Source organism: Megalobrama amblycephala, linkage group LG22 (genome assembly GCF_018812025.1).
Source record: "Megalobrama amblycephala isolate DHTTF-2021 linkage group LG22, ASM1881202v1, whole genome shotgun sequence".
NCBI lineage: Eukaryota > Metazoa > Chordata > Actinopteri > Cypriniformes > Xenocyprididae > Megalobrama > Megalobrama amblycephala.
This window is the reverse complement of record NC_063065.1, coordinates 28,489,294-28,503,015: the sequence shown is the minus strand read 5'-3', so window position 1 is coordinate 28,503,015 and position 13,722 is coordinate 28,489,294. Positions and strand designations below refer to the sequence as shown.

Genomic DNA, 13,722 nt, shown 5'->3' with positions numbered 1-13,722 from the left:
AGAATTTAATTTATGGCTACAGTACTTATTTGTAAGGGTATTTTTCAACCAGATACACAATGAACTGAATAGACATAGAAAAGTTTCTGTAGACCCCTGACACTTCACTAATGTGAAAACACTCTTTCAGAATGCTAATTTTGTTGACATATTTAAAAAAAAATTAATTAAAGCCTTCAATGGTTGTGAGGCTGCACCATAGAAGCTTCTGACAGATATTTAGTTAATAAGCCATTTTATTTGACACAAATTGTGAGGGTTTGTCAAAATTCATTATAATCGCTTCTACACTACAATGAAAACTTTGATTAAACAAACCCCATAACCTAGACAGGAAGGCAGCGTTTGCTTGCACGCTGCCAGAATGACACCCGCGAGCGGATTCTTCTGAGCAGAAAGCCTTGAGGAGGGGAGCAAGGCCTGGTGACAGCTGTCTGGAGACACGAGGGCTTTGTTTACCCAGTTGTGAATATGCATTGCCACTCGAGTGGGTGTACACAAGGATAAAGCAGTGATTGAGTACAACCAGACAGAACAGGAAGAGAGACGCACACTCAGTAATCTGTACTCCTGTCAGGCACAGCACTGTGAAAAAGTCCAATCAAATCACGATTACAGGTATCCTTGCTGTGAAGATACGTACAAGAGGCTAATACTAATACTAGCCTAAAATGTTTATTAAAAAAAAGTACAACTCACTGTAAACCACTACATTTGGTCATTCAGGCACAATAACTGACCTCTTTCATCCATACGAAAGATTAAAAACTCCATAAATAGAAAGCTCTTTACAAGAAGCACTATTTTTCCATGCTGCCAAAACAATGCAGGAGCCCAGTAGCCTTCCAGCACAACGGAAGAGACACGCTTGACCATGAGTGTTTTCAAAGAGAGAGATGATGGGGAAGGTGGAATGGTGAATAAAAAATAAAGCAAGAGAGAGAGAGAGAGAGAGAGAGAAAGACTAGAGCTCTTAAGGACTTGCCTTCAGATAGAAAAGCTTTCAATTATTGATGGATTCAAAATGTCAGAACACACAAGAGGACCTAAAGAAATAATGCAGTGGAAGCGGCCACCAACCGAATCCACTGACTGCATTTCCGCAAATAAGAATATTCTAATGTTAATAGGAATTTGGTCATATTCTAAATACATTTTGCTCAGCAATAATCCCATTAGGAAAACATTCCGATTGCAAAAAAATCTGAATAAAACGTCCAACATATGCCTGTATTATTCAGAATTTTGTGGAATATTCATTTATATCTGTGTGTGACCAACCAAAAGTAACGGTGGATGCTATGAAATATGGGAAAGTCAAGATATCTTATGCTCATCACGTTTGCGTACAGTAAAAACAATAATACTGTGACATTTTTAATATATTTTAAAATGTATTTCATTTCTGTGATCAAAGCTGAATTTTCAGCATCATTCCTCCAGTCTTCAGTGTCACATGATCCTTCAGAAATCACTCTAATATTTCTGCTCAAGACAAATTTCTGATTATTATCAATGTTGAAAACAGTGTGGCTTAATATTTTTTGGGAAACCGCGATACATTTTTTTCCGGATTATTTGATAAGTACAAAGTTCAAAAGAACATCATTTATTTGAAATATAAAATCTTCTTTTGTAAAATTAGAAATTATTGTCACTTTTGATCAATTTATAATAATTATTAGTGAATTACCATGCTAAATAACTAAAAATATATTATTAAAATGGCAAAAGGTAAAAGCCAGAAAATGAACGTGTAAATCTTATTTCAGGAAAGGATGGATCTTAATTGTCTTAATTTCTTTATCAGGGAAAGTCAAAGTGTAAAATCATAAAGTTAACAGAGCAGTGAGGAAAAAGCGATCGCTCGCTGTTGAGTGGCACTGTTGTTAATTGGCCGTTACATGTTCCACATGTCGCCATGCAGACGGCGGGGGATGCTGTGCTGTTTAACACAGACAGGATCGATGAAGAGAGCAGATGAGATTGAAGAATTAAGTGGCAGTGAGGAGTGAGATGACTGGGCCAGTGGAGAGGGAGGAGCGGTCATACTGGGTCCATCCCCAGAGAGGAAAACCATGTCTCTGCAGTCATGTGTGTCCTTCCCCTCCCCCTTTACTGGGATGCTTGGATCTCCCTTATGTGGGACTATCCCATCCACTTCATCAGGGTTGGTTGCCTCACACAGAACTGCACAACACCGCCATCTACTGGCAGAGGCAGAATGCCTTTCTCTCTGGCTCAAAGGTGTGGCCACTGTTCTTTATGCATAGAGATGCTGGAAAACCTTCATCTAAGCAACATTTTTAAGCATATTAATTAAAAAGAAGGCGGTTACTAACAGCACGCAGGAAAAAAGTATGATACTTTTTATTTTGACCAAATTCAATGGCAGGATCTCATGTATCCTTTGCTGATATGGAAAGCCCAGAACGCTTTATGACAAGCTCAGTAGAAAAAATAATTTGAGATGGTGGTCGGAGTCGAGGGAAATGCTAAATATATTTCACTGAATACTGAATAGTACCATGAAAGAATAGTTTTAATGAAAAAATGGCATTTATGTGTGGTATTTCGTGCATTATAGTTTAGCAACATGCTCAAATGCAATCAGCTGTAAGCATTAGTGTGCTTCTCATGACATTAACTATTCAATCATGATTAAAACGGACCTTCAACAATGTTTATGATTAATCTTATATGAGTGTGAAAGCATGTTATGATGTAGTAGTTTTTGCGAGAAAAAAAAAGATAAACACATGGTAATGTTTATTTTGGATAATCCAGCGAATCAAGAGTTGTACAAAAGAAAGTTACTTAATGTTTGCTTTCTCTTTTTATTGGAACTTGAAGGATGTAGACCAAAAGACAAGATTATTCACCCAAAACAATAAATCTAATGTTCTAACACAAATATCTGAGACTCCAAATTCTAAAAACGAGTTCTCATCTTGACTTGTTTGGGATGCGTCCCACTCTGTATTTTTGCAATACTTTAAATTTTTGCCCTAATATATGGAATCCTATTTCTGCCATATAAGAAAAAAAAAAAAAAAATAATAATAATAATTCTTTGGTAAATCATAATTTTCATAACTATGACATAAAAACTGAAATTGAGATGCTAAATCTAAATTATGAGATTAAGAAGTCATAGTTATGACAATAAAAATGTTGAAATTATGAGAAAAAAGACTGCCATAGTTCTGACTTATGACTTAATATATCAATTTATTTAATAAATATATCTTAAAGGGATAGTTCACCCAAAAATGAAAATTTGATGTTTATCTGCTTACCCCCAGCGCATCCAAGGTGTAGGTGACTTTGTTTCTTCAGTAGAACACAAATGATGATTTTTAACTCCAACCGTTGCCGTCTGTCAGTCAAATAATGGGAGTGGATGGGGACTTCTGCTATAAGAGTAAATAAAGCTTGCTTAGACAAGTCCAAATTAAACCCTGCGGCTCGTGACGACACATTGATGTCCTAAGACACGAAACGATCGGTTTGTGCGAGAAACCGAACAGTATTTATATCATTTTTTACCTCTAATACACCACTATGTCCAACTGCATTCATCACTCGATTCGTTTGGTCTGATCGCGCTCTGACAGCGGCAGTGATGTCTCGCGCATATACTTCAATGAGAGCGAGACATCACTGCCGCTGTCAGAGCACGATCAGACCTTACTAACGAGTGCTGCACGCGGTTGGACATAGTGGTGTATTAGAGTTAAAAAATTATATAAATACTGTTCGGTTTATCGCACAAACCGATCGTTTCGTGTCTTAGGACATCAATGTGTCGTCATGAGCCGCAAGGGTTTAATTTGGACTTGTCTATGCAAGTTTTATTTACTCTTATAGTAGAAGTTCCCATCCACTAGCATTATTTGACTGACAGACGGCAACGGTTGGTGTTAAAAATCATCATTTGTGTTCTACTGAAGAAACAAAGACACCTACACCTTGGATGCGCTGGGGGTAAGCAGATAAACATCAAATTTTCATTTTTGGGTGAACTATCCCTTTAAAGGGGACCTATTATGCCCTTTTTTTTTTTTTTTACAAGATGTAATATACAAACCAACATTATTCAGACACCTTGAACATTTCATTCATTAATATAGTTTATTCACTATAGTTTACAAAAATTGGTTATAAAATATGACAAAATCTCAGAGTTAAACTGTGTCAGGAAAAAATAATCTTAATTATGTCAGATAACACTTAAGCAAAACATGGTCAGGTAAAAGTGTCTGAATAATTTTTGGTTCCAAATTTTTATCACTTTTACTGGTAGTCCACTGTTTATTTTTGGGTATAATATATCACAGTTTACTTTATTTTGCTATCTTCACTTACATAAATGAACTATAGTGTCATGCACCCACTAGTAAAATATATCAAAAATATAAAAATGTCTGAATTATTTTTGGTTTGACTGTAAGTCTCAGGTGTCCACAGAATGTGTCTGTGAAGGTTCAGCTCAAATACCCCACAGATTATTTATTATACCATGTTGTAAATGAGTGGAATCAAAAACATGCTGTTTTCATGCATGTATCTTTAAATGCAAATGAGCTGCTGCTCCCCGCCCTACTTTCCAGAAGAGGGCGGAGCCTTTACAGCTCGTGCCTCGAATACTAACAAAACATCTATTTGGTTTTGATTATCTCTATCGTGGTCACGCTCACTTGACATTGCAGTTCTTCATCATCATGAAAGTTTATTATCTGCATGCGTTTTAAAGCCAGAACAGTGTAAACTTCTGATATATGGTTTTCTGAACGCACACACCCAAAGCACATGTACAGAAAGATGAGTATTAAACTAAGTTCTCTTTCACGTAATATTGCACTTAAAACACACAAGATTGTCAAAAACACACAAAGTTCACATAAGCACAGTCAGTTATGTCTGTGAATGTAAACAGCAGTGAAATAAATCACGTGTATATTAGATCTGTATATTAAAATGAAAGCAGCGCAATATACAGTACCTACTGCTCTATATGCTGTTAATGTGAATCAAAAAATAAAATAAAAGCAGAAAATCACTCACTGCTCTTGATTGAATAACTTTAGTAACTTTGATAAGAATACATTTCTTACTTGAATGCTGCTGTTAAATGCTCTGGCGAGGAGATAAACATGGCGGACTGTGAACAGCTCACTGAGGGCGGGGTCTATGCGAATAGGACAAAGTACGTCAGCAGTCATGGGCGGGGGCTAAGCATTTGTGATGTCACAAAAGTTACAATTTGCAACATATGATTTATGGGGATTAATAAAAAGGAGTGGGCTTATTTGGGTGGTTGTGTACACACACTGCCGACACACATTTATGTTCAAACACCATGTAAAAGTGAATTTTGCATAATAGGTCCCCTTTATTATCTCAATTTTTTTACTTTTTATGTCATAATTATGATTTTGTAATAATTTTGACTTTTTTGTCATAGTTAAAGGGTTAGTTCACCCAAAAATGAAAATTCTGTCATTAATTACTCGCCCTCATGTCGTTTCACACCCATAAGACCTTCGTTCATCTTCAGAACACAAATTAAGATATTTTTGATAAAATCCGATGGCTCAGTGAGGCCTCCATTTACAGCAAGATAATTAACACTTTCAGATGCCCAGAAAGCTACTAAAGACATATTTAAAACAGTTCATGTGACTACAGTGGTTCAACCTTAATGTTATGAAGTGACAAGAATACTTTTTTGTGCGCCAAAAAACAAAATATTGACTTTATTCAACAATATCTAGTGATTGGCGATTTCAAAACTCTGCTTCATGAAGCTTCGAAGCTTTACAAATCTTTTGTTTCGAATCAGTGGTTCAGAGCGTGTATCAAACTGCCAGAGTCACGCCCCCCAGTGGTGAACCATTGAAATTTCGAAACACTTACGACGTAACGAAGCCTCATTTACTGCAATCACGTGACTTTGGCAGTTTGATACAAGCTCCGAACTACTGATTTTTAAACAAAAGATTCGTAAAGCTTCGAAGCTTCATGAAGCAGTGTTTTGAAATCGCCCATCACTAGATATTGTTGAATATGAGTAATTAATGACAGAATTCACCCATTTTTGGGTGAACTAATCCTTTAAGAATTACCAAAGCATGATTTTTTCTTATTTTGAGGAAATGGGCTTCCAAATCAATCTCACGTTTAAATAACTTTAAAAAGTTTTGCCTACAGACAACCCTGCAAAATATATATATCATTAAGGCAAAATGTCTACAGTTCTGCAGTATATACTATCACAACGCCAGCCCTAGTGCTCATGTTTTAGATCAGTAATTTGAGAGTTTCCATTTCACTTAGCATGCTGCCTAACGGCACAGTTACACCGACAGCAATTAAATCTCTGAAGGTCGACACTCGCTGTACTGTTGATGCGATCAGTCATTTTTACACAATTGCTGTATTAAAGTTTATCACAAGGTGAATCATGTCAGCTCCCCATCTGTACTCTCATTGCTGTATCGTCTCACTGCTAATTTGCATAAAGTCAAACTTTCTGTTTGATGTCAGTAACCTCAGATCAGCAGATCTTATTGAAAATGGTTATTGCTTATGTAGACAGCAGACAGCTTAAAGTGTGAGTTTGTGTTGGAATGTTCCAGAACCTGAGCGGACCAGTTCCTGCTCCATCACCCCACAGCCCAGCACCTCCAACCATTCGCCCTGGAAGCGCACCTCCATCTCGAAGGAGGGATGTGTGAAAGGGAAGTAGCAGTCCACCCAGCGGATCTCCAAATCTGCAAGACATAAACAGACAGATGGAGGAGAGCTGGACAGAGGAAGTGAGGGGGAAAAAGGTGTGAACATCACAGGATTTCTACCTTCCCCAAAAAGGTGTCGCATGAGGCGCGTGAGTGCCTGTTTCAGATCGAACTCCACCAGTTTGACGGCCTCCAGAGTGTGCGTTTCCTGTTTCTGAGGCGTGCGACGGCCACCACTCTCAAACAATGACAGGTCTTCACCATTCTCCACTCGAGCAAACAGCTAATAGAATGAGAAGGGTTGAAAACAAGTGTGCATATTCAACTGCATTCAGAAAGATTACGTTAAGATTTCATCATGACTTCTCTGACACCTGTCTTCAAGCAACCTATTCATTACAGTCTGGATGCTTTAAATAAACAGCTTTTTCTACACAGATAGGCAGGGGGTTCTGGAAGGCAAGGTCTATAGAGGACTGCTTTAAAAGGTCAAGTTTGTAATTTTACAATGTTTAAATATTTTCTTCTATCGTAGTTTAAAGGAACACTCCACTTTTTTGAAAATAGGCTTGAAAACAGTTGAGTTTTACCGTTTTCGAATCAATTCGGCCGATCTCCGGGTCTGGCGGTACCACTTTTAGCATAGCTTAGCATAGTTCATTGAATCTGATTAGACCGTTAGCATCTCGCTCAAAAATGACCAAAGAGTTTTGATATTTTTCCTATTTAAAACTTGACTCTTCTGTAGTTACATCGTGTACTAAGACCGACGGAAAATGAAAAGTTGCGATTTTCTAGGCAGATATGGCTAGGAACTATACTCTCATTCCTGCGTAATAATCAAGGAACTTTGCTGCCGTACCATGGGTGCAGCAGGCGTGATGATATTACGCAGCGTCTCTCACAAATGTCTCCATGGTTGCAAGGCACGCTCCCCGTTCAAGCAGGGGGTCAAAGGCGGTGCGTAATATCAGCTAAAAAGCTGGGAACACACAATGATATTCAAACTCACATTAGACGCTTTTAACATTAAATAAAGCTACCTGATATTATCATTGCCATACTTCGTGTTGTTGTTCCAGCCGCGACGTCGCGGAGAAATAGAAACCGTTTCTAAAATAGAATATTCGCGTATCGCCGTTGCGGCTGGTTAGGACAAAAACTCAGATTAATATGGAAAAGTATGGCAAACCAAAATGTTCAGAATTACTCTACAGATTAATCGCGTTTACAGTCAAATGGCATCAAATACGGCGTTTTAAACAATATTTGCGCCGTTGTGATTACAAACGCCGTCAATGACGCCGTATTTGCACAACTTTTAAACACTATCTCGCTTCTGTTATACTAGGGATGATTTCTCGTTTTGGAAATATTACTTAAAGCTAGTGTTCAGTTATTTACTAATGTGAAAAGTATCTGGGTAATAAGTTGAACACATAGAATGGGGTAGGTATTGCTGAATATGAAATCTTAGCAATTACATTAAGATAAGAGGTGCGATTTTTAATTAATAGGTTGTTGGATGAAAATATCCACAAAGTTATAGGCTATCTATTGTACATATAGGCACTCCTTTGGCTAAAATTATCTGTGCTGAATTGGTCTGGTCTGACTCAGTTTACCACTGATTGGGTGAAAACCATTTAAACCTACTGGCTGTGGAAATCAAGGGGAGTGACTCATTATACTATAAGCAAAATGCCGTAAAAGACGTGCACTCTGTGCAACCAAAACAGCGGTTTTTACGGCGTCATATGGCAAGATGGACGGCTTAAAAAGCGACGCTAAATACGCCGTAATTGACGGATTTTCACCGTTTTTTTTAGCGAGTCTGACTGTTTCTATAGAAACCGGTGATTCTAACGGCCGCTGAAGTGACGCGATGACTTTACCAGTCGGCGATTGGCTCTTGTTTAGAAGGCGGGACTTATTCCGCCATATTGCGCGTTACACTTTCTCCCATTCAAAACAATATGAGTGACACGTCTTGTGTTATTCTATAGTCTTTGGTAAAACACGAGCACGCATTCAAACGCAAATTCAATATCCCGCCTGCAGTATTTTGAGAGTGGCTACCTGTAGTGATGGCCGATTTCGAAACACTGCTTCATGAATCTTTTGTTTCGAATCAGTGATTCGGAGCGTGTATCAAACTGCTAAAGTCACGTGATTTTAGTAAACGAGGCTTCGTTACGTCATCACTGTTTCGAAACAGTTCGAAATTTCAATGGTTCACTGATAGAGGGCGATGATAAAGTGAGCCCATGAATCATGCAGATTCACTGAGAACTATTGAACAAGTGTCTAGGGCTTTACCCTATGATTTTGCCTGATCTCCGATCAGTTTTATACATTTGTAGATGTTTTAATTATACATTAGAATAATTAAAATTAATAATGGTAGTTATTAATCTCTTATTGGCCTGTTTAGCTTGAGCCATGGAACAAAGAAACAAGCCTTTAAAATTGATAAAAGAACACATATTATACAGACACTCTATATTTAATCTTATTAGATGATTAGTTAATTCCATTTGATTGATTTTGCTTTCAATAAAACTTTTGCAATACATTTGTTAAAGTGTATTTTTAATGCATGTTTGGCCTGGGTTTTGTTGCATTTCCACTGTTCTGACCACTAGGGGTCACCGTGGAGACGGGTGTCAGATTGTTTCGAAGCCTCGAATCATTACAGCACATTTGCTTCAACTGTTTCAGTGTTTCACAAAGCCTCGATCTGCCCATCACTAGCTACCTGATGCATGCAAATATCTCCCAATATGAAAGATATCTTATGGTGCGTTCACACCAAACGTGAATGAAGCGTTAAGCGCGAGTGATTTACATGTTAAGTCAATGCAAAGACGCGAATAGACATTCTGCGGCGAGATTTCGCGCGAATTGAGCGTTTCGGGCGTTTGACGCGCGTAACGCATGATTCGTGCGAAACGTGCAAGTTGAAAAATCGGAACTTTGGCGAAAATTCGCACCGCGTTAACCAATCAGGAGCTTGCTCTAGTAGTGACGTGACGTAGCAAGCTGAGGTAGAAATCTGAAACAACAATGGAGGACAAAATCATCGTCGCTGTAAATCTTCATACTTTTATAGAAACAGAAATAAAAATGATGTTGCTTGAAAGAAAGTGATTGAGGAGGTCGGACAATCTGGCAAGTTGTAAAAAACGGTCTTTGAGCTATATAAATATACATATTGAGACTACAAGCTAGCTAAAGCCGACCAATTGAGCTTATTCGCTGTAATTTACAACTATTTCCCCACTGACAAGTTGTGTTTATTCAGAGGTAGTGTGCAGAAAGAAGTGGAAGAGTCTGGGACACATAAAGGAGCGGGAGAGCCCCTCTCATGACGCGAATTCGCATCTGTTGTGAAGTGAATTTCACGCGCGAATGAAGCGAGTAAACTCAAAATATTCAAGCGTCCAACTACGCGCAAATAGCGCGATTTATTCGCGCAAGTCACGTCTGGTGTGAACGCAGCATAATGGCTGGGCTTGGGCTATGTAGCTGTAACCATCTCTCAGCTCTGTATCATACTTGAAGAATAATTTGGTCTCTATTTAATGACTTTGATTATGGTTGAACTTATTGTTTGTACTTAATAAGACTAGACTAAATTTTTATTTATACTGTTTTTATTACTGTGATCAGTTTGTGGAAAGGAGTTCAATTAGGAGGATTTCACCATTCTAACCTCATGGTTGGAGAAAAGCCGCACTCCCTCCATCTGGTGGAAGACAGGATAGTGGCTGGAGTCTATCTCATCTCGTCTATATACGTCTCCAGCCAGCAGGAAGCAATCCAGCCCTGCGCGCACCAGCTCCTTCTGGTGGGCAGAGGTGTGGGCCCGCAGCATGTGTGTGCGGATTCAGGTAGTAATTGTCCCCTTTTTTCCGACTGGGATGGTCTGGAGGAATGAGCAAGCTATCGAAGTTCTGCTCCACCGTCACTACTGGGCTGAGGTTGTCATGTACAGAAAAGAGTGGGTTTCCTGTGCGGCCGATGTAGGAGCGGTAAAAATGGTCTTTGATGCGTTCTTTAATAAGCCACAAGGGATGGTGCCGTCGGTTGTGAAGCTGGCAGCCAACTTTGGACAAGATTTTAGCTGTCACATTGGTCATGTCATCTCGTGGGTAGACATGGCTCAAAACTTCTACTGAGTTTTCACTAATCTGTGGCTGAGGAGTGGAGCCATCCGTCGACAGCCCCCTGCAGGGGTGGAATTTGTAGGACAGGGTGAGGGCACTGGTCCATTGGCAGTCAGCAGGACAGTGACGGACAATGTGTTTGAGGAGAGTCCGGGAACTACTGAATAACCTCATAGTAGCTGGTCCATGAGTCTTGTAAGAAAATAGAGAAATACTTTAGTTCTGTGAAGAATTTATTCTGCTTCCTGATTCAAACTGAATGATCAGCAATACTAAAAGTTATGGGAAAGGACTAAACACTGACTTACTGTACTGCTGAAGCCCTCTCTAATAGATGAATTACAGCAAATTAATAAAATAATTTGTACAATGCAACATTCGCCGGATTCCAGAGATGCTGTCTTTAAATTCATCATGTTTAAGAGTTTCTATTGCCAACAAAACACTGGTTCTGTAACACATTCACTAGCTTCAAATACTGTCAAACTTTTAAGTAGAAAATGACTGATTGTTTCGCTAGATAAGACCCTTGTTCCTGATCGTGTAGAGTCCTTTGAAGCTGCATTGAAACTGCAGTTTGGACCTTCAACCCAATCCTGGAATGTTTTCCTCAAAAACCTTAATTTCTTTTCAATATGAAGAAAGAAAGACAAACATCTTGGATGACACGGGGGTGAGTAAATTATCAGGAAATGTTATTTCTGAAATGAACTAATCCTTTAAGAGTGACTGTACGAACTCTGAAGTCATCTGGTGTCTGCTGCTGTAGTTTGTTTGTATCGCTCTGGTAATAAACATTGTTGTAAGTGCAGTGGAGATTCTCAGGCTCACTGGGCTTCTGTCGAGCAGTGTGAGAGTTAGATTACATTACTGGGATGTCAGATGAGTTTGTGCACAAGGGACTTAACCTCAGAAACCCCTTGTGAGATGCGCGGTGCCTGTTCTAACTTGCGACATAGGAAGCGAGGCCCTGTGAGAGAGCTGATGGAAATAGCACGTGAGAGCTCAAGCCCTCACAAACAGAGAGACAGAGAAACAGATGCTCATCTCATTGTCTTTGCTGCCAGCACACCACACATTAAAGCAGGATCTGATATCCATCACACAGCGTGCTAAATCCGGGGTGTCATAGTACACCGTGGACGTGATTTATGGGGAGTGTAGTAAACTGAATTAAGGGTGGTCCTGTCCTCATTGCCCCCCCTTTGATTTTCTCATTTTGTTTAGTTTTCTCTGTCCCTGACAATCTCTGTCCCCTTTTTATAGTTTGTACCCTTACAATATCACACTGCTTGATTACTGTATTCATGTAGCATAGTACTTACATGAAAAAATACATCTACAAAATGTACTCCAGCACTTTAAAGGTGCCCAAGAATGCTTTTTCACAAGATGTAATATAAGTCTAAGGAGTCACCTGAATGTGCTGAAGTTTCAGCTCAAAATCATAGATTTTTTTTAATTAATTTTTTTAACTGCCTATTTTGGGGCATCATTAACAGCACGATTTAGGCAGCGCCGGCCCTTTAATTCGCATGCTCCCTGCCACACGAGCTGTCGACTATATTACAGGCATTTACAAAGTTCACACAGCTAATATAACCCTCAAATGGATCTTTACAAGATGTTCGTCATGCATGCTGTATGCATGCCTCGAATTATGTGAGTAAAGTATTTATTTGGATGTTAACATAGTGAATTTGAGGCTGTCCTCCGTGGCTAATGGCTAATGCTACACTGTTGGAGAGATTTATAAAGAATGAAGTTGTTTATGAATTATACAGACTGCAAGCGTTTAAAATGAAAATAGCGACGGCTCTTGTCTCCGTGAAACGATGGTAACTTTAACCACATTAACAGTACATTAGCCATGCTAACGAAACTTTAGAAAGACAATTTACAAATATCACTAAAAATATCATGTTATCATGGATCATGTCAGTTATTATTGCTCCATCTGCCATTTTTTGCTATTGTTCTTGCTTGCTTAACTAGTCTGTTGATTCACCTTGCACAGATCCAACGTTATGGCGCACTGCTTGCCTTTTATAATGTTGGGAACTGTGGCATTCAAATATTGGGGCGTACCCCGACATAGTAACACGGTGTTATGTTGAGATTCGCCTGTTCTTCGGAGGTCGTTTAAACAAATGAGATTTATATAAGAAGGAGGAAACAATGGAGTTTGAGACTCAATGTATGTCTTTTCCATGTACTGAACTCTTGTTATTTAACTATGCTGAGGTAAATTCAATTAAGGCACTTTAAAGAATACCACAGTACAACTATGGCACATGCTATTCCCATGATATATGTTCAAAATAAAACATGGTAATATCATGGTACTTTAAAGTAATTCAAATAAAAACATATTAAACTAATGACACATGCTATTTCCATTGTATATATTAAAAAATTAAAGTACCATGATATTACCATGTTTTAAGTAATTCTAAGAAAACCACGGCACAACTATGGTACATGCTATTCCCGTGATACATATTCAAAATTAAACATGGTAATATCACAGTACTTTAAAAGTAATTCAAAGAAAACCATCCTAAAACATGGCTTTACCATGGTTCAACTAAGATATTTGTTGAAAGAATCCTGCTATTCCTACGGTACATTTCCAAATACATGGTATTGCCATGATTCCCCAAGAAATTTCAAAGAATACATCACTTACAGAAATGTACCATGGTACTACCATGTTGTTTATTGTACATATCATGGTATTACTATGGTATTTTGGACATATAACAAGTGGTACATACATTTTAGTACTATGGTATACTATGATTTCAAAAGTA

The 13,722-nt window shown here is 38.5% G+C and overlaps 1 protein-coding gene across 1 annotated transcript in view; it reads right to left on the bottom strand.

The window, feature by feature from the left end:
* fars2 (phenylalanyl-tRNA synthetase 2, mitochondrial) overlaps positions 1 to 13,722 on the bottom strand; it is a 191,258-nt gene that overhangs the window by 126,453 nt on the left and 51,083 nt on the right. Inside the window, 4 exon segments of the mRNA XM_048175314.1 lie at positions 6,645 to 6,776; positions 6,861 to 7,023; positions 10,456 to 10,626; positions 10,628 to 11,101. Coding sequence (XP_048031271.1) covers positions 6,645 to 6,776; positions 6,861 to 7,023; positions 10,456 to 10,626; positions 10,628 to 11,083 — 922 coding nt within the window. The 5' untranslated portion in view covers positions 11,084 to 11,101.